The 21,945-nt window shown below is 42.2% G+C and overlaps 2 protein-coding genes across 8 annotated transcripts; both read right to left on the minus strand.

The window, feature by feature from the left end:
* Positions 1–9,996: 9,996 nt before the first annotated feature.
* LOC118477082 (plastid division protein PDV1-like) lies at positions 9,997–16,727 on the minus strand. Its single transcript, XM_035967615.1, has 3 exons — positions 16,712–16,727; positions 16,359–16,639; positions 9,997–10,319 (listed from the first exon to the last, which is right to left on the minus strand). Exons 1-3 carry the CDS (start codon positions 16,725–16,727, stop codon positions 10,209–10,211), a joined length of 408 nt encoding a protein of 135 aa, XP_035823508.1. The 3' UTR covers positions 9,997–10,208.
* A 250-nt stretch (positions 16,728–16,977) lies between these two features.
* Positions 16,978–21,148, minus strand: LOC100275729 (uncharacterized). 7 transcript variants are annotated; one of them, XM_035966796.1, is made up of 10 exons: positions 21,042–21,120; positions 20,224–20,268; positions 20,062–20,130; positions 19,899–19,970; positions 19,358–19,414; positions 18,785–18,999; positions 18,540–18,654; positions 17,848–17,912; positions 17,679–17,765; positions 17,091–17,592 (listed from the first exon to the last, which is right to left on the minus strand). In XM_035966796.1, exons 6-10 carry the CDS (start codon positions 18,917–18,919, stop codon positions 17,356–17,358), a joined length of 639 nt encoding a protein of 212 aa, XP_035822689.1. In that variant the 5' UTR covers positions 18,920–18,999; positions 19,358–19,414; positions 19,899–19,970; positions 20,062–20,130; positions 20,224–20,268; positions 21,042–21,120; the 3' UTR covers positions 17,091–17,355. The 7 variants fall into 7 exon arrangements, with proteins under 7 accessions (NP_001143219.1, XP_035822689.1, XP_035822688.1 ...); XM_035966795.1 differs by having other exon boundaries at positions 20,512–21,116; XM_008678705.2 differs by lacking the exon at positions 19,358–19,414 and having other exon boundaries at positions 18,785–18,994; positions 21,042–21,148.
* Between the last annotated feature and the right edge of the window lie 797 nt (positions 21,149–21,945).

The raw sequence follows: 21,945 nt of genomic DNA on the forward strand, positions 1-21,945 counted from the left end.
GAATAGGCAAGTTTTGTACTTGGCCGAACCACGGGATAAATCACCGTGTCCTCTCTGTGTTGATCTTCTTGTGATTATCATATTGTGCAAGATCTTCGCTCTAGCCACTTGGCATTAACTGTGCTAACACTTAATCAAAGTTTTGTGGCTTAAGTTTTTAAGATTTACAGGATCACCTATTCACCCCCCCTCTAGGTGCTCTCAATCCTCCCGAGTGAAAGTGATCGGGTGTTCCGACCACCGGTATGGGGTGGGAGGACCGGTGGTCGCCACCAGTATCTGGCGGTCGTTGAGCTTTTGTTGTCTTTTGTTCTTCTGCGACCCATGTCCGCCGAAGATGACGTTGACCTCCCTATCGACGCGTGGGAAAGCTCCTCCTCCTCCCTCCTCCTGCTGATGGGGTTGTCGTGGTTCATCTGGTCCTCCCCTCGGCGGAGGAGGAGGTAGAGGTTGGAAGGGTCGGCCGTGTCCGACGGAATGCTTGAAGTCCCGGCAGTTACGAAGAGTGTGGCGCATGTCCTTGTGGTACGGGCAATGGGCGTCGAGGATGTCGTCCAGCGTGCGTTCGCCTCCACGAGGTCCTCCTCGGGCGCGAGAGGCAGGTGGTCCGGCGGCGTGTACTTCTTCTCGAGGCCTCTTCTCCCATCGTTTGTCGGGTTGCTGGTTCTCGTCGCGTCGTGGTGCTGCCGGTGCGGGCTTTGCTCCTCCGATGAGGTCCTGGGCCCGCTCGTCGGCGGTGATGTAGAGGTCGGCTTCCCGGAACAGCTCCTCGGAGGTAGTCGGCGCCTTCTGCAGTATGGCTCGGACGAAGGCCGACTCGTTGGATCCTCTGTAGAAGTCCTCGATCACGGCCGCCTCCGTGACCTCGGGGATACGATTTCTCATGGTCTGGAACCTTTTGAGGTACGACTGGAGAGTCTCGTCCCCCCGGCGCTTGATGGATTTGAGGTCCCACGGTTGCGCTAGTTTGTCAGAGAGGGACTGGAAGTTGGCGGTGAAGCGTCGACTGAAGTCGCCCCAATCGTCGATGCAGTGTCGGGGTAGATGTCGCAGCCATTGCAGCGCGTCTTGCCCAAGGACAATGGGTAAATACGCGGTCATCACGTCTTCGGACGCCCCGGCAGCTCGGGCAGCGGTGGTGTAGACGACTAGCCAACCCCCTGGATCTTGCTTAGGTTCATATTTGTCGACATTGGATACCTTGAAGTTGGGAGGCCATTGGATGGCCCTAAGGCGCGGGGTAAGAGCAGACACTCCGCACGTGTCCTCCTGTCGTCGGGGATGATGTCTGTCCCGGGGAGGGGAGTAGTGGTTGTGGTTCCTCGACCACCCCCGGGTGGTACCGCCAGTTGAGGCCGTTGCCGACTCAGTTCTGGTGGCCTGGCTCTGAGCTGGGATGCCATGATCCCTATCGTACTCCTCCCGGCGGCGGATCTCGTTCTCATGCCGCCGTTCGCGCGAAGCATTGATGGAGCTTCGCGCGTCTCGGCGACTGTTGATGGCGTGTCGTAGATCGTTCGGCGGGTGAGCAAGCGGTAGAAGATGATTGGCCGCCTGGGTGAACAGTCGTCGGTAGCCCTCAGCGTCGGGAGTCCGAGGGAGTCCATCAGCTATCCGAGCTAGTACCCCTCCGACTTCGCTCGGCGTGTTCATAGCTCGGGCGAAGTCGGGATTCAGGTTGCGCCCGAAGAATGGATTCTCCCGGCGTTGCCTTGCATCTTGCTCGGCTTGCTCCTGAGCCCGGCGGCGATCACGTCGTCGGGAGTTCCTTCATTCTCTGAAGACGCGTTCTTCCGGAGTTTCTCCTATCTCCGAGACCTCGTCTCGCGAGACAGGCTGCTCCGGATCCCGTTCTCCGGCAGCATGATGTCGTCGAATGTTCCTGCGCCGGTTCCTCCGTCGGCGGGATTCTCGTTGAGGTGGTTCTTCTCCGGGTGCAGTCGGCTCGTCGTCGGAGACGGTAGGCGACTCCACTCTCCCGATGAAGAGGACGTCGGTGTAGAATGGTGCTGCTGTCGCGGCGACCTTCTTTCTGTTCTCCTTTGAGGGCGGAGGAACGGAAAGAACAACTTGCTTCTCCTTGGTCTCCTTCCTCCTCGCGATCTGTGTCCATTCTTTTGTCGGAGAAGTAGACAGTGGAGTTCTCCGGGTCAGCGAGCCCTCGGCCCCCGACTTTCCGGAGACGATCTTTTTCCGGAGAGCTGGAGGTTGCACTTCTCTGGCATTTTCAGAGTTTGTTGGAGGAGACTTCTTTTCCGGCGGATCCGCAATGCGGTGTAGAGTTCCCTCTTCATCCGCTACGAATGAGATTGTTCCGAAGCAGAATATGGATCCGGGACGCAGGATGATCTTGCTGCAGAAGGTGACGGCCATTGAGCTAGCTTGGATCGTCGACACACCCCCTACCTGGCGCGCCAGCTGTCGGTGTTTTGGGTCCGACCGCACACCCGGGGTTGCCCCTCAAGGTGTTTTTAGGAGTAGGACGGTGTCGACAACTGTAGCAAAATGGTTCGTGCCGATCGCACGAGGAGCAGTGGACAAGGTTTACAGGTTCGGGCCGCTTAGAGATGCGTAACACCCTACGTCCTGGTGAGTATGCTTGGTGAATGTGGTTACAAGAGAGATCTCTGGATTGAGAGTGCAGAGAGTTGATGTGGGTGGCTAAGTAATAGGGTCGATCGTTCTGAAGGGGTGCCCCCTAGGCCTTATATACTCGACCGTGGGGCAATACATGTGGATATGATAACAACGAGTAGCTAAAAGATAGTGAACTGTTTGAGTTTATCTCCATGTAATTCTGCCGACTTATCCTCGCATGGCTCCATTGCATGGGGGCTCCAGCGCGGGAAAGTCGGATCTCTGCTGCGATAACTCGCTCGACGTTGTGGGCCGTCCGGGTTTGCACCAATCCGGCCTCATGTCGCTCTGCTTTGCTGGTTGTCTCTCCCCAGGCCCACGAAAGAATGACCTTACGATTTATTGGGCCCTTGGGCCTTTCGTGAGGTCTTTTACTCTTTTTGTGGACCCGAGAGATATCTATCCCCCACACATCCCACTTGCATACAAGGTTGGAGACAAAATGAGTGGAATTACTACAAGATAATTGTGTGAATTGCTGTGTTTTGCTTTAGATCAGTAAATATAGAGTTTGTTCAAAGGAAATGCAATTCGTACTGAAGCTTATTCATTATGAAAATTAGGCTTACAAAATTATATTAAAAACAACACATCTTACTCTAGATTATTGTTTTGTATGAAAACATAAAGTTGCAAAATTTGTTTCATCTGTTTTTCATCAGTGCACCAATATAATAACTTTTGGTGACCTTATTTACTGGTAGTACTCATTAATCCTGAAGTACATATATTTCAACAAGCAGCTTACAATTTGTTTGTCTATATCCGAAAACAGGTAGTCACCCCTTGCTCAACTACTGTCAATTAATTCATCAACAAGCAGAAATAAATGTAGCAGATTTTTGAATTGTGACAGTGCACCTTGGTCCTGTCGTGTCTGCCCTGTGGAGCTAGGATGTGTTATTTAGGTATATTTTGCTTCATGTAGTAACAGTTGACTCACAAACATTATTTAGGTATATTTTGCTTCATGTAGTAACAGTTGACTCACAAACATAAGTGGGAATATCTGAACGAGTTGCTTATCCATGACTCTTTTTTCGGAGCTATATCTTGTATCCATGCCTGATCTCAATACCCACCAATGTTTGCTTTGACAACAGATAAAATGGTCAACATTCACTATTTCAAAACTAAGAACGATAAAAAACTTGGAAAGTGGCTATAATTTCTTCACTACCTTAGCAACCGTTGAGAGAATATGCGGTTAATATGTGTTGTTTGTTTTTATGTACTAACATTTTTTGAACAATTTGCGTGCCGTCGCAACGTACGGGCATCGTACTATCCAAAAATAAAATCAGACCTTCCTACATTTCTTTGGGTCTGGATTGAGCAATGCTCCCTTGTATATAACAAAGAAAAATCGTAGCAACACCTATTGAGGTTGATGATAATATATGTATTATTCATTTATCGTTGCGTACTAACATTTCATCCAATATTTGTACGTTGTTGTAACACACGAGTATTGTACTATCATTTATAGAAGTCTGTATAGTACTGATGGCTACAATGTAGTGGTGAAATAGCTAAATTAAAATAACAAAATTTATGTATGGCTAGATCACAAATGGATTGTGAAACATTTTCTTATAACAGTATAACACATATTTGTACATGAGCTATCGTGTTATTATATGTTATCGTGTTATTATATGTTCCCGTTGCAACGCACGGGCACTCACCTAGTAAATGTATAATTCGCTAAATGTCGTGGTGAAAAAATACTTTTGAAACCCTAAATCATGCAGATCTCTTCATTTTCCTTTGTAGTCAAGTCCCACGATATATATGACTTGTTTGTTTGTATAACTAAGGTGTCAAAACTTGACACATATTTTATGCCATATTTATCTAAGGTTAAGCGCTCAAATTTTGCGTCATATCTCGTCGCGCTTAAAAGAATCTTAGCACGCTTTTACAAGTCATTTAGGGGGTGTTTGAATATATTAAAATTAATAGTTAGCCACTAAAATTAGTTGAGACATCCAAACACCCCTAGCTAATAGTTCAATTATTAGCTATTTTTAGTAAATTAATTAATAGTTAGGTAGTTATTTGTTAGCTAGTTAATTCTACTAATAATTTTTAGCCAACTAACTATTAGTTTTAGTACATTCAAACACCCCCTTACAAGTGAGATCACTCACTAGAGAAAAATATTATCACATTTGTGGCTACAAAACACACACATCTAACTCGATCAAACACATCCATCATTATGGGTGGTAATCTATAGCAATTGACGCAGCGAACCACAGAGACCTGTGACAGCTAGATTATCGTGGATTCTAAATTCTCGTAAAAGTCTTAATAATAAAGTTTACCCAAGTGTGCTCATAGACTATGCTAAACTCATCGGTTAAGTTGTTCCCAACAGAACATGTATATAGTCGTGTAAAACACTGTTGTACACTGTTCACAGTGCGAAGTTTAAAATAGGATATCTCTACCTCTACTACATATTAAGTCAATAGTGTAGACCATCCCATGCCCCCGCCTCCTACCTCCTCTTGCGAAACCATCTCGGCTCTGCGCACGTCGCTGAGAAACCCGCCCCTACGCCCACCAAATCCCCGCGACGCACTCCGCAATGACTCGCTCGCTCGCGATACCCCTCTCCCCGCTTACACACACAATCAACGCGTCGTCTCCCTAACCACCGTCTGACATGCGTCCTGTTTGGTTTAGTTTTTTTATGAGGAGTTTTTCTAAGAATCTAGTTATAGAGAGAATCTGGTTATGGATAGAATTTGAGTATCGTAAAGATTACGTACGGAGGAAAATAAAAAAAAGTACATAAGATTTATGATGTAGAAAGTGACGTTTCCTACTATTGCAGCGACTCGACCGATTTTATGTTCATATTGTTTTTATATGGTTTTGACTAAAGTGGTTCTCATGCCCTGAAAAGGTGAGTGTTTATAGTGTGCAGAAGCTTGGCTAGGAAAAAGATAAAACAAACAGGGCATGATTCTCGGTGGAGTAGCGAGTAGCGACGGATCCGGGCGCCCCCGCATACGACCCCTCCGGCTGGCGAGAGCTCTGTCTCCGCTTAACTAGACTTTTGGACATGATGATGTTATTGATTTATATATACTAGTGACTAAGGCGCGCCTAGCGCGCGTCAATTTGTATAGTTTTATAGAAAAGGAGCAGGGGTATAATGATTTATGTTCAATTTTGACAACAGTTTGAACGGCTGATATTTACACATGTATTGCTTGAAACAATGGAATACTTTTACTAAACAGTTAGTATGATCTAAATGATAAGTATACATGTGTGTGTTGTACTTTACAAATCAACAGCGTATAGTCTTTCAGTCCTAATTAAGTGGGTCGCCATCCAAATTAGATACAAGCTATACTACCCTATCTGTTTCTAGCGATTAGTACCACAATTGAAGGGTGATTTATATGTATATTTAGTTACAAAAGGGTTGATCAAACTGATAACAAGAGTTGACCAAAAATGTATAGAAGAGTTGAATCTCAATTAGTCTGATGTGATTCATATGTCTTGGGGGTCCTTTTGGTCTATGGAATCATTGATTTTTTAGGGGTCCTTGTTTGAGCCTGCTAAATAAAATGTAGAATATTAATAATCTTCCTGATCGTTATGTAATGGAGTACAAACATACGGCTTGTAAATGCATGAGTATGAACAATAGACATTGATGATGGATACAAGATAACTACGCAGAAGGTTACCTTTTTTGAGGAGACTGAAGAGGAGCATTGACTTTTTTTTACCTTTATCAGTTTTTTGTAGTTGTTAAATTGGAATGAGTGAGTTGTACATAAATGCATTTAAATGTTTATCGAACTCACATGATAGTGGAAAACAAGAACTTAGATGCATTTAAGCTATAAAGGGTGGAAACTGTAGTTTTCGGATAGTGAAGGAAATTATAGGGTATGGGAAAACACGAAACAGTTGTAGATGCATTGAAGGAGCAGGAACTGTAGGGTATGGAAAAAAGGTCAAAGAAATTATAGTGAGGTTGAATTAAATGAGCGGGAACTTATTTCAAAGTTTTAATCGGGAGGTTATTTAAGTGGCAATAGATCAAATGATATCTACTACTCAGGCCTTCATAATGAGTTGTTTGAAGATTGTTTTATTTGAGCAAACAGATAAGAGGAGTAATTATGCATGACATTGTCGTTGTAATTCGTAATGTTATCAAACAGAGCAGGTACATAAATCTTAATCTTTACAAAGTAGGTAGTTAGAAGTAAATATGACACAGTAAGAGGTACAATTGGTATGTGAAAAAAAAACAAACACTTTGCTTGTAGGCTCAAAAAAATCCTTAAATACTAAAGAAGAGCAAAGAGACCTGAACCTTAATGTAGTATAGCAGATAAAATACAAAGCTAGGGGAAAAACATAGCACTTTCAATCCGAACAAATAAAGCAGAAAAGAGAACAATGATTTGGTATTCTTATAATGACCAAATGGACTTATGCAGATCAGAATTCTATGAGATGCGTTATTGTGGAATATAAAGTTTGGCAGTTTTGATTGAACTATGCTCTTATACATCATAAAAAGAAACAGAAAGAAAAGAGAAGAGTGCGCAAAAGTATAGTTCAATTATTTTTTTTTCTAATGGCTTTCATCAATTCACTAAAAGGGACGAAAAAAGAGGATTACAATGAACTTGTATACATGTAAATATATAGAACTCAAATAAAGTAAATATAGATCAGTAGTAGGAGCATTTGTAAAGTATTTATTTAGTTAAAATTTGGATGGTTAATTGATTTATAAAAGGGCAAATAACGATGTTAACATCGTTAGATAAAAAATGTGCTTCGTATGCATAAGAGATAGATCTTTTCTATTCTTAAATAATGGTATCAGTTGAATCAAGAATGATCTAAAGAAGAGAAATGGTTAGGGAACCTTGCTGTGGGTTTACAGGTTAGCTATATCATTGCTGAAGAAATGGTATAGTTTCACTTGCCAAATAGATTGAGTTTTGGTTCCTTTTCACAAGACTGTAAGAAACATTGCAGCAATTCAATATGAAAACAAAATTATTTTTTTGCAGAAAGAAGCATACCGGGGAATTCATATTGGTATTACTGTTATTGAACTGACTGTAAGATATACTTTAGCAATTCAATATAAAAAACAAAATCAAGATTTGTGCTGAAACAAGGATAGTAGAAAATTTATATTAGTATTTGTGTTATCGATCTGTGATCATATTAAAAACTGCTTTGCAATTCGAAATAACAGAGAAGATGGATTGTAAAAAGAAGCAAAATGAAGGAGCTCATATTATTATTATTGCTATTCAGCTTCAGGCACTATAAAAATTGTTTCACAAACCAGTTGATGGAGAAACTGAGAAACCGTAGTGTTAATTATAACAACACCGTGACCTAGGAGCACTCGCATGGGGATCCCCTTTAGCCTAGCTCGGTCATCAAACACCACTTCATATTTCAAGACTTCCATTTACATGAAAAGTTTTGAATTAAGAAGGGGATAGTGCAAATAGAGTGCCTTCAAAGTAACTGCTGGACGATCATAGATGCATATAAAGCTTTCTTCATGATGTTGCAGACATTCAAGATTGTGTCATAATGCACCTATAACAGCTATAGTTCCATGCATACCTAGAAGTGAATAATAAATAAAAGATAGGGGTGAATTACTTTCCATATCACGAAAGAAGAGATACTTTGAATTGATGGAATGACTTGCAATTTGGAATTTGGAACAAAAATGCGTTGTAATTTGGAACAGGAAAGTAGTAGTCTAAAACAGAGGGTAAGAAATTCAATTATCACACTGGTTTAGTTCCTAAATCAAGGATCACGATAATGGAAAATAAAATTGGTATTACTGAAGATCCTATGTATCGAACAATCAGATCAAAATGCCAAGGTTAAGTTTGGAGTCATCGAACATGATAAATCAAAATTATCAAAATCTTAAATACAGAACCAGATTGGAGCAGCCACTACATTGTAAAGACATGTAGTTGTGTTACACATGTGTATAGAAGAACAATAAGCATGCCTCGTTCAGATATATATGCACTGTTCTTTGTTTTGAATGAAAGGACAAAACATCTGTACTGATACCAGGTTGTATCTTGTATGTTCCATGTATGAGAGTGTAATCTTCCCAACTTGCCACACGGCTGCAAGCGTCATGTTCGTGCATGGCTGACCAGAGTAATTGATGAACTCAAAGAATATGAAGTCAATTAGCCTGTGAAAGTAAGACTATGCAGGCATAGATGATCTTGCTTCTCTGGAAGCGCCATATATAGTCTGCATTCTGAAAAGGCATCAATTAAACCGTTATACCAATCGAAAAATGGAGAAATTGAGAAGAAAAAATCTTATCTGAACAAAAGAAAAATATATCCCTCATTGTTTGTTAACCTTACCTATCACATTCAGATCAGCCTGTATCATCTTGAGCTTGTATCGAACAATCAGATCAAAATGCCAAGGTTAAGTTTGGAGTCATCGAACATGATAAATCAAAATTATCAAAATCTTAAATACAGAACCAGATTGGAGCAGCCACTACATTGTAAAGACATGTAGTTGTGTTACACATGTGTATAGAAGAACAATAAGCTATAAATAAATAAAAATTAGTATTTTCAAGTTAGAGTGATCAAGTACAGGTGTTGTTCTTGTTAGATAAATATGTAAGAGGCTAAGAAAGATAGCATATTTACAAGCGACTGCCGTTAACGCACTAATTTTTTTGGCGAGCAGGGCGACGCGCTCACCAGACGACCTTGTCGGTGGAGATGGCGCGGAAGAGCGGAAGCGATTTGCCGACGACAGCGATGCAGCAGCAGGTTAGAGCGACGCTATTGGTGTCGGGAGCAATGGCGGGCAGGGGGCAAGGCGTCGAGCGGTGGGGGAGAGAGACGGCCACCAAGGCATGGGATTATGGGAAGGAGACTGGGAGAGGGATCTGGAAGCTTCGGGGCCAATCCCAGCAAGCAAAATGGACGAGGGAAAGGGAAGAGAGCTCTTCGGGAAGGGGAATGTGGAGGGGACGACGAACCCTAGCAAGGAAAACGAATGGGGGGGAAGGGGAAGAGCCGTCACGCTTACCGGGACTGTTGGAGCACTAGCGGCGGGGTCTGGAGCCTTGTCGCCAGAGTCGCGGGCGGGCGAGGAATGTCGCCGCAGTCGCAGACGAGCGAGGAAGGGTGGGTACGGGGGGAGGGAGTGTGAAATGCAGGAAGGAGAGAGAGAGAGAGAGAGGATAGGAGAGAAGAAGCGTCACGAAGCCTCCACACACAAGCGCACGCGAGAGAATAGGAATCGTTGATCAATGATCGAACGGTCAAGAAAATTCGGTCGACGTGGATAGGCTCTCTGGCCACGTTTCCTTGCTGCTTTAATAATAAGGAAACATGTATATCCACAATCATTGCTTAGAGAGTTCTTTCTATTTCTATATATTAAAGTTGGGAGCAAAGTCACGCTCTCACTCAGCACATCCACGTCTACCTTTTTCTCTTCAACCGCACGATCGTGTCCTGACGGCACCAAACGATTCCCATCGCTTCCTACACAGTGGCAGCTGAGTTTTTATCCTCCACTCCATACGCCGCAGCCTGGTGAGGATCTGCCTGGCTGCACCGTTTCTGCATCACACGCGGCGACGAGCCCTGCTGCTGCTAGGTATCCATGCAGGAGATGAGGGCGTGGATCAGAATATAATATCATGTGCACTGTCCGATAACACACGCTGCAGTCAATCATGTTATCATCATTCATCAAGTTGAGTTTACCTCTCCACCTATACACAAAAATTAAATGTGATATTATGCTCCTTGCTGAAAGGAAAATGTGTCATTGGGTCATTTCTAAGTGTTTTAGTGATTAAGTGTCTAACACATCACTTTGATCTAACATGCAATTGTGACTATGAGCTCAGAGTCAAAGAAGAAGCAAATTGAAAATCGTAGGGGTAAATTGCAAACTCCACAATCTTGGAGAAACAAAGGTATAATTCTAGCACTCAGTAAATTGTTTTAAGTACTAACTATGTTCTACTAAGTGCTAGGGAACTTCTCAAAACGAGAAAAATTAAATTGGAGAAGTTTGGCTAAGGCTAGCCAAACTTGCACCAGACTGAGTCCGGTGCCAGGCTGGCGCACCCGGTGAAAGGGCGTCCTCGAGAAAAAGTTAGGGCGTCGCGACTATAATTCACCGGACTGTCTGGTATACCAGCCGCGCGCCTGGCCAACGGTCAGCAGCACGATCAGCGGGTGCCACATGTGCCCGGCCAACGGTCACTAGGTGGCATCGGGCTCTCCGGTGTGTCGTGGGACCAAAGGCTGGCAACGGTTGGCTTCGCCAAACAAGGAAGGGAATCACACACTGTTCACTATGCGGTGGTGCACCGGACTATCCGATGCGTCCACGGGCAGAAGACAATCAAGGCCTTTCTAATGAAGGAGCAACAACTCCTTTGGCCTTTGGGGGCTATATAAGAGGCTCCTAGGCACCTCCATAAATACACCAAGCATTCATTGAATATTTTACAACGCCGAGACATTGCGACCACACTTTTGATTTGTTAGATTGAGATTCGAGCAAGTGTTTGAGATGTAATTCCGTTGTGTTGACTCTTGTGCTCATCTCTCAACTTGTGTGCGTGTGTTGTTTTGATTTTGTCTCTTGTGTGTGTTTCTACTCTCCTTACTCTTGTGGTTTATTTGTGTGTAAGGCGTGAGAGACTCCAATTTATGGAGATTCCTCCCAACGGGGAAATCTTGAGATAAAAAGAGAACCGTGGTACTCAAGTTAATCAGTGGATCACTTGAGAGGGATTGAGTGCAACCCTCGTCCATTGGAACACCACAACGTGGATTTGGCAAGCATTTGACGATTGACCGAACCACGAGATAAAATCGTTGTGTCAATTGTTACTTTATCTTATTGCGATTGTACTCTTTTTAGCAACTCACTTCACTTACAATATTGCTCTAAGTTTAATACTCACATTGTAAGAGCAATTAAGTGAAAAAGTTCTCTCCTCTCGTCCTCTTCATTCGAACTTGGTTTTTGATATCAATAATCCAATATTAGATCAAGTTTGTTTTTGTTAAGCCTTTTTTACAGGATTACCTATTCACCCCCTCTAGGTGCTCTTGCGCTCTGTTCTAAAATATTGTAAGAACACATCTCACTTCTTGAGAAATAATTTTGAGTTCGGTTAAACATATATAAGAAGGTATTTATATTTGTTATACTTAATTAGAGATATAAATAATAATTAAATCATATATATACTTGCTTTTGATCCTAAAGATTAGCCTACTACGTAAACTCAACCAGAACACACTTGTCGTTCTACAAAATAGTCCATATATATCTTACTGATTGAAACATATATGCATATCTACGATAGCAGGCGTTGCTTTTTCGGAGCTGTGCGAGGTACACCATGTGAACCCTCATTGTGCCATGGCACAGCTCTAGAGCTCCGGTCAGTCACATGGTGCCCCTGCTCCACTTTTGTTACGTGGCTTATGTTTTGGTAATTACTAAGATGCCAATATGAGTGCTCGAAGGTATGTTTTTTAGTTCAAGAATCAATGTAATCATTTGTCATAACTATCTATAAACTGAAAACTCGCCTTTCTCACTAATAAACGCCTTTGGATAAATAAATTAACCTCGTAGGGTTTGTTTTTTTAGTGTCTCACAATTTCTTTAACAAAAACTCGATACATTCCCTTGGGCTAATGGGTTCCGCATTTGATTCCTCCCTGCTCTTCAATCTAAGATGTGCATATTTTGTTTTTATTTTTCCCTAGATTTTTTCTCTCTCAGCCTCGCTGCATTCCCTTTGGGCAACAGAACGACTACGACTATTGTGGTCAGGCCTCCAAATATTTGACCTTCTTGGATTGTCTTCTAATTGTTTGTAGCCACGTCATATTCTTTCACTTTCGTTTCTTTCAATTTGGCCCGAGGACAAGTTTGTTGTTTTTTCTTTCTTCTTTTATGTTTTACTCAGACAATGTTCTGCAAACAAAGCAGCAGAAAAGGGTGACACATCCACCTCATTGTCAAAGAAATGTGAGCACTAGAAGAATCATTTTCTACACTTCGTCAAGTCTTCCATTCGAAGATGCCTTCTAAATTTAGCATATTAACAATACATAAATGATTAAATTCATGTTTTGACTCCTTCGTTGCAAATTCATTCCAGAACGACACTGAGTAGTATCATGCTCTTTAGGGACAACACCAACGAGGCAATAACTTCTTCCCTTTTCCTATTTTCTAGACATATAAGTTGTCATTAGTTTTTTTTCGAATGCACAGGAGAACTGCGTATCATTATATTGAGAGAGAGAAAGGTCCAAAATAGACCACAATACAATGCCCAAACAAGGCAAAAGAACATAGGGAAAAAACCAACCCTAATACAAACAGGAAAAAAACTCTATCCTTATCTAATGCTGTAATAGGATGACCTCAGCTGTCACACCATTAAACACTAGAAATAGTTCTGACCCTAGAAAAGGCAGCTGGGAGGCCAAGGCTTTCAAGTTGCTTTGCACCAGCCCTACTCCAACACTCCACTTCATCCATAAGATGTCATTAGCCGTATGTACATTACGTCTTATGATCCATACCTATTTTTATAGTCACGTTCATATATGCACATTATAATCTCCAGTGTCATTTCTAGATACACATATATGTCTAGCTGCCTTAGATGCAGTGTAGATTTTTTCAATGTTTCCCATGTCCTTTTGGGTGCAACGAGCATGTTATCTCTATGCTTGCACACGTGCGTATATTATGTTTGTACATATTCACATAAGGATATAAACATGTATATACACATATACATATATACATAGACCACTTTTTTGCTGATCAAAGAAAAAAAGAGTGCATACACACACACACAGAGAGAGAGAGGTCAACCTATATCTGATCTATCAGGTCTAAAGACACTACCTTGCATAGATATCTATCTATGTTGCAACCATGCAACTCATATATACATTGTTTATACATTGTTATGAGGCCAGGTTACATATGAAACGTGTTAGCCCAAGCAAGAAAACAAAGCTGAGTAAGTGATCTCATATCATCTTAGTTCATAATAGACAACAAAAAGGCAACATCTCTAACTAGATGTCTAACTTGTGATTTGTTAATGAAACTTGTCATGAAGATTAAAGTACGTTGTGTGCGTAGATAATTATTGAACCAACAAAGATCATCATCAACAAGTAGCATAGTTAATACATTGCTACAACGGTGTACCAACCTACCTGAATTGTAAATTCTATATTAAGCGCAAGCACAACCTGTCAACATCGTATCACATTGCAAGACCACTTTGAATCATTGCTAGGTCCAATGAACTCTTGACTTCATTTTTTATTACTAGGTTCAGCTGAACATTATAAAAAATACCACGAATGAAATCTAATGTCCTTTTTGATTTACTGTTTTTCCTACATTGTGGGAAAAATTATAGCTTCATACCATGGTTGATCGTACTTTTGCCCACCATAATATCAATGTCGTCGTTGCTCTGCTCTTTTCTGGTATAATGAAAGAATAAAATCAACAAATGGATCCCGAGCTGTCATCTACAACAATTGTTGTAAAGGCGGCAAAGTCTACCTACCTCCTTATAGGCCTAGGCTTGAACCCTTATTATCACTGGCACGATTTGATGGTGATTCATCATCTAAGAGGTTGGTGCAAATTATAAGGCAATATAACTGTTCATTTACATTTACATACACGTGTGGCCATATTGATAGAACAACCAATGATGGTCGCGGTCCACCAATCTTCAAAACGAATATGATCATTATTAACACCATATAAAAAGCCTCTAATTTTTTGAGCTTTATGTATATGATACTACACATGAAGTTAGCAATGGGACACGCTCGATTTCTCATGATGATGCTTCTGATATCTCCATTCAACCAGGAAATGTTCATGAATTATTGAAAATATTGGATGGAATTATATTATGTTGTCTTTTTTGCATGATGATGCTTCTGATATCTTAGGTTTGTACTATTCTATGCAGTATAATGTTTATCTACTCTACAACCATCATTGTCACCTTAATTGTGATTGTACCACATTATCCAAAACTCCAACGGTCTATGACCACTCTGATTTACTATGCAACACGCGTGCATGGGCGTGCACAATACACTAGTAATAGTTTGAACAACATTGCCAAAAAGGCCCCGAAAATAATTTCTTCACTTTTATTTTATAGAAGTCATGTTACTTGACACTTCTTATCCATTTGTTTACAAGTTGATGAACAGATTTCAGTTGAGCTCAATAAAGACAGCCTCGCGTCACCTCCTAAGAAGTATGTATTTATAAAAAAATTGAAGCCAAATCATAAACACTATTTAATTTTGCAGGTATCAATCCTGGTTCATACTAACACTAACAAACACATAGGATCAAGACTACACAGCTAGGTTCTACATACCCTGACAGCCTTGATCATTAGATCATCAACGATCTCATGATGTTCTCATGAAAGTACTACACCATCTACTCTCCTGCCATACTCTCATGTCGTGTACATAATTTGTAATCAATATCATCTGAGTATTCTTCTTATAGCCATACCAAAAAGACACAACAGCTTAAAGACTCTTTAACTACTGACGCTCACCTTTTCCGTACAGGTAGGATGACGAACATCGTCACTTTTGGAGCACAAATGCTTTTATGTATATATAACCAAACTGCTGAAACTTTCACAGTGTTGTATATATTGAACTGATCTCCAGATGTTGAATCCTGCTAATGATGTAATATATAAGTTTGTACAAACCTATGAACATGTCGGTTGACTATGCAACTACCGTAATCGCTATAATTATCACCTCTAGACAATGTGCAACTCTTTCAAACATTGATCTGGTTTCCTTTGTTTTTGCCCTTATATCCTAATTTACTCTCTGTCAATCATACAATTATCATACATTATACGTTCTCCTTGGATTTGAAGGTTCATTAATGGAGTGTTTGGTTTGAGGAATGATATAGTCCATTATCTTCTCACTCCTCACTTTTTTGTTTGGTTTGTGGTATGGAGTGAGTTAGTCCATCACCACCTCATTCCTCATAGTTAGTTTTTAGTACTAATATGTGGAATGGAGTCATCCCACCAAATTTGAGGAATGGACCTATGATGCACCACTTTATTTTGGATATAGTGATTCATCAAACCAAACACCTCATAAGTATATCCTTGAGCCAAAATAGAAAAAAAATCATAGAAGAGCTCTTTGGTAAATACCTTCGCTTTTGGTATCCAGAGAAAACCCTCCGAGTAGTGTGCAACTGTGCATTAATGTGAAGCTTGATGACTTGGACTGACCTGTTGTTTGCATGCTTTGCGGTAGTTAGATGATTCACATGATCACAACCACGACGATGCCCTACCCAGAGTTTGCGCTAGCTACTCTGACGATTGACACACTTAAACATGTGGTAAATGCACAAGATCCTACGGTGGTTTCAAGTCTCGACAACCACTGCTTGGAAACCACCCGCATTTCCAGTCACACCGACACTTGACTAGACGAACATCCAATCAACAAACTAGCAAACATTAATAAATTGACAAGCTCGCAAGGAGTCAAAAAATGGAGGGAGGGAGGGAAAGCGAGGTCAGGAGGGGGGCTCACGAGAAAACACTCGAACTGGTCCTCGAGGTCCTCCAGCGCGGCGCGGATGGCGTGCAGGCTCCTGTCCTCCTCAGCCAGGGCCGCCAGGGCGACGACCTCGTCTCCGCCGCGCGCGCCGAGACCCAGACCCCTGCCCTTGACGTGCACGAGGCCGGGGGCGGATGCGGAGGCGGAGGCGCGGCGGCGGACAGCGCGCAGGAAGTGGGCGCGGGAGAGGGCGTGGATGGCATCGCTGACCTTGTCGTGGAGGTCCCAGATGGTCTCCAGCAGCACGACCTCCTCTTCTTATTTACCGTTTAATACGCCGATTATTACTGTTACCTCGGTTGAAAATGGCAGCTTTAGTGCTTTACTGAGCCACGAGTCCATGCTAGATACATGGAGGCCATTTTATTTAGGAATCCGATTTATTTATTTGTTTATTACACGAAGTCCCTTGTGTTTGGGGTGGTAATAGACAATGATAATTCCTAAAAGGTCTAAAAATATTTAAGTTCCGATCCTAATCTAATTCAATTCTTAACTTTTATCGTGTAAAACTAAGAGTCCATTGTAATCTTGTTGTACTGACAATCACTGGACATGCAACAATCGATTGCGATGTAAAATTCTTGCAGCTGGACAATGGAAATGTATTCCTTTTGCAGAATGGAATCAATCTAACATTTTAGGGACGGCAGCATTTCAGCCATCGACAAATACCCCTAGCTTTGATCATATACAAGATGACAATACAAAAACAAATATGCCCAGGGATCGAAGGGCATATAAAATTGAACCAAATAAGCCTCTTCCTGAACCGCATCCTGGAGAATTACATCGTTTCGTTTCAAGGTGGAGAATTACATCGTTTCAAGGATCACTTCAAAGATTCCAGCAGAGCAAGGAAACGTCTTAATTTCAGGACGGACACAAAAAGGTGTTGTCATTTAAACGTTTCATCAACCATCTATCTTAAATTCTTAATAGCAAACCAGGTTACAGAAGTGTGCTTTCTTCAACGTCTCTTCCTTCTGCCCCCCTTCTGCTTACCCTTCCCCTTGTGCTTGTCCTTCCTCATCTTCGGTTCCGACATGTCCTTGCCTGATGGTTTCGGTGGCGCCAGAAGATGCTTGACGTTCAGTATACCGTTCCTAAAGCGCCCTTCTGTGGCCCTAAGCACTCGGTCCTCTGGCCTTGTCTTGTGAGGTTTGGTGTCCTTGTCCCTCTTCCTAAAGATCCCAAGTAGTTTTTCCTGCATAGAGTTATCATGTGTCACTCCTTGTTTATGTCCTTGAAAACAGGTTACAAAAAGTGTACCGGATAGGCAGAGTAGCGTACCTCTTCCATTTTCTTCTGTTCTCGTTTCTTCTGATTCTTCAGAGCTGGCTTCGCAACACTTAATGGTGTGCGGTGCTTCTTAACGGACTGTTTTTCAGATGACATAAACACTGAGATGACAGAAAGTTTCAAGCCAGAACAGGTGGAGGTTAAGAAAATGAGAGATTACCTTTCCACCCAACTCAACTACTCTGCGGTTCTCGATTTGCTTTCGCCCCTTAAATGTAGGGGCACCTAAAAACAAAGCATCAAGTGAGCCATTGTACATCTCCAAAAACTTGAGACATAGGTGTTTATGTAAGATGCAACAATACAGGGAAAAGGCAAAGATAAATTGAAGAACAAAAAAAAAACAAAACTGAAGTCAAACAAGTAACATACTTCTCTTCCATCCAGAATGAAAAGGAACAGCAATTCTAATGTCACTTCAAGAGCGTAAAAAGTTGAAAAATAATTGCATGGATAAGTCAGAGACCTTCATAACCTTATAATATGATGATCAAGATCAAGGCGCACTGATGCAACATTCATTTCTATAGTTTACAGCTACTCAAGCAAAACACTCCAGAACAAGCTACTCGACTGACCCAATCTAGGTTTGGAAAAATAGACGGCAAACTAATTTACACACACTAGTTTGCTGCATATGAATTTAATTTCAGATGCTTCACACTTCCGCAGACTGACAGTTGGGATTTCAAATTGTCGGTGTAACCTAACATAGTTGGTAAGGCATGTTGCCCCTACCCCCTACATTTAGATGGCAGAACGGTAATAAATACAAACAAATCACGAGGCAAAAAAAGGTATAGTCAAGGTACTATTAGTAGAGAGGGGCACAAACAGTTCTAGAGTAATTACCAATGATCTCAACATCTTTCAGCAGCTTCATGATATCAATGTCAGGCTCCTCATCAGATGTGTCAGCAGATTTCTCCAAAACTGGCTTCCGATACATATCCGACAGACTCGATCCCTAGAAGGGAACAAAAATGAAGAACAGTTAGGATGCCAGAGGGTTCGACTGCGAACATGGAGCCATGGAGGAACCGCAGCGCCAACAGAACAATGATGTTCCAGAGAGAAGGTAGGAGAGACAGACAAACCATGAAGCTGTGCCATTCTTTGCTGGCTGACGGCGCCCCTGGGCGGCGGGGCTTCCGGGCACCAGAGGCCATTGGGTCGAAGATCACTTCTGGGGCCGCCTTGACCGGCGTTGGCTTGGGCCTTGCCTTCACCATCCTCTTGTTCTCCTCCTCCCCCTGCGCGCGTGTACTGTGCACGCCTTGCGCGCGTGTTCAGCCGTGTTCGAAAACCTGTGCTGTGACCATATTTAAGTAGATGGAAATTGTAGCATGGAAATGTTATATGGAGGATATTAGTTATGAAGCACATAAGTACATGGACACAAGAACAGACTTAAGAAAATTTTGGTAGGCTGCAGTACCTTCGGATTAATATTAGAACGGAAATTGTAGCATTTTGACGAACTGTACAGGCAGTTTAGATTACAATACATATTAAGTAGCACTAAAATAGCATATGTCAAGAACTAACAACAGGAATCTGTCGCTATAAATCTCCTTGTTTAAAAGTTTTTAATAATGGCATATGTTGTCTAAGCTATGAACCTGCACTGCATTAACAATTTTTTAATAAATTGTATCTTTCAAACATACAGCAAGTCAGCAACAAGCGTCTGTAAGGGCCTCCTACGTCGGATATAGGGTAGTGTCCTACACATAACTATTGTCAGTTAGGAAAATAAGAGTCTGAAATGTATAAACAGGATTTACTGTAATTAGTTTTACAGTGATATTTATATACAGGAAACATGTCCGTCGCAAGTATGGAAAACGTAATATGTATAGCTTAGTTTCATGTATACTAAAGACATTGTCCTATATAGGTGTTTACCTCGATCCATTATATATTGATCTTTCAGTATACACCTAGTTGTTAAAACACATCATGAAGCACATGGAACACATACACACAATGTAAAAGAAATTCTAGAATTGAAATGAAACAGCAAACATTTTCTTATCGGTAAAAGCAATTCAAAAGGGCAAATGTAGATGATATACTTTTAAAAATAAGCACAGACTGGAGAGCACACAATACTTGAACTCAGTGCACGAAATGAAATTGTAACCAGTGCACATCATGTAGTATACCAATAGCGGGAATGGATAACAGATGAAAGCAAGTAGCAATTACCTCGTCAGCAAATTGTTTGTCAAACGTACTATTCCACGTGCTTGAAGGAAAATAGTAGAAAATAAACAAGACCTAAAGCAAGAAATGCAATACGTAAACTCAGTGGACAGAACATAATTGTAATCACAATGAAGAACCAATTAAATTATGTGCGAATCGCTGCCTCTGTGAAATCTGTAAGTATCAGAAGTATTTTCCAACTTCGGTCAACTGGACTTCAAACCAAAAGATCCTGGCACAAAACATTTTAAACAAGATTCAACCCTAAAAGCTGGAGCAATAAAAGCTGGAAAGCATGACTGACCTAAGGTTGTAAAAACCTTACCTTTGCATAGTAGGCAGCCTGCATTGTAGCTTTAATTTGCCCTGGCTGCAAAAGAAGAGAAGAACAGGGAATGAAAACTAAGTTAGACAGATTCAGGTTCAGGCTTTCAACAAGGCAAACAGCCATAGATGATACGCCCATGGACATGGGCAGCAACAGGCCAACAGCCATACTACAACATGAAGCAAATAATCACTGGAAGGTTTCATGCTTTCAGCATCTAAGTAAAACTGAAAACCAGCAAACATGGACATGGGAAGCAACAGGCCAACAGCCATACGCCCATACCTACAGGCTACAGTACAACAGAGCACACCACAAAACAGGGACAAGCTCTGAATCTGGATTCTGGAGACTGGAGACCGTCCCTGCAGGCCGGCTGCTGGCGCCGCCGCGCCGGGGATGGAGGAGGGGACGATGCCGCCGTATCCCCCGTGACCGGTAGCGCGCCGCCGTCACCTGCACAGTGTTCCGCTAGGGTTCCTCCCTCCGCAGCTGGTTGCCTGGTTCGTGTCGTGTGTACCCAAGTGGTGGGAATTGGGAAAAAGGAAGCTGGGCAGGGCCGCTGGGCAAGTGAAGTGGGCCACTGGGCCTAAATTTCAATCCAGCCAGCCAGGCTGATCGTTCCTAAACTGATCGAACGATTTAGGTCACGATTAATCTCCGACTAAGCGAACGACGGAGGCAACGGGAGGAAGACGAACGAGGCGGATTTACCGACGCGAACAACAGAGGCAACAAGAGGAATAGGAACGAAGACAAATGGGTGGGAGGAGAGAGGAACAAAGACAGACGGGAGGGAGGAGGGAGGAACGAACCGAGAAGAGCGAAGACGGACAGCGCCGATTCCAAACCTGTAGAGGCGAAGGAAGAAAAGTCCTCCCAAAACGAAGGCAACAGAGGAAAGACGAAACGTCCGTCAGAAATATCAGAGACTTGCTGCGCTGGAGCGATCGAAGCCGTAGATGGAGGATCGAACGTGGACGTGGATAGGCTAGTTGGGCTATCCACGTCTACCATTTTCTCTTCAACCGCACGATCGGCAGCAAACGATTCCGACCGCTTCCAACACAGTGACAGCTACCCCTCCACCTGTACAAAAAAATGTGATATTATGCACCTTGCCCTCCGTTCTAAAATATTGTAAGAACACATCTTAGATCTGTTTGATTAGGCTGTAACTGTGAAAAAACTGTTGTGGGTTGTGAGCTGTAAAAAAAACTGTTGTGAGCTGTTAAAAAGCTAAAATCCATTTGGTGGAAACTACTAAAATCCGTTAAAAGTTTTCCGATATATAATTTCACAGATTCATCCGAAAGCCACTAAAAACGGGTCATGTGGTGCTTTCAGTTTTGCACTGCGAGAAAGACAGCTTTTAGAAAAAACTGCTTTCTGTATCCAACCCTTTGATTTGACTTTTGACTTTTATGAGGCAAAAGCCAAAGCCAAAAGCCAAATCAAACACACCCTTACTTCTTGAGAAATAATTTTAAGTTTGGTGTTGAGCAACACAATGAGGACCGGCCTCTAGGGCCGGACAGTCCGCGCGTGCGCAGAGCATATTAGGGTTCCGAGTTTTGTACTACAGTTGTTAGATAAATTCGCGGAATTAGCTCGGTAGATTAGTTTGTAAAGGGTTCAGCCCCCTCCTCTATAAATACAGAGGTATACGGTCGATTTGTAATCATCAATCCAATCAATAACACTTTTATCTCGCATTTA

Source organism: Zea mays, chromosome 4 (assembly GCF_902167145.1).
Source record: "Zea mays cultivar B73 chromosome 4, Zm-B73-REFERENCE-NAM-5.0, whole genome shotgun sequence".
Classification (NCBI taxonomy): domain Eukaryota; kingdom Viridiplantae; phylum Streptophyta; class Magnoliopsida; order Poales; family Poaceae; genus Zea; species Zea mays.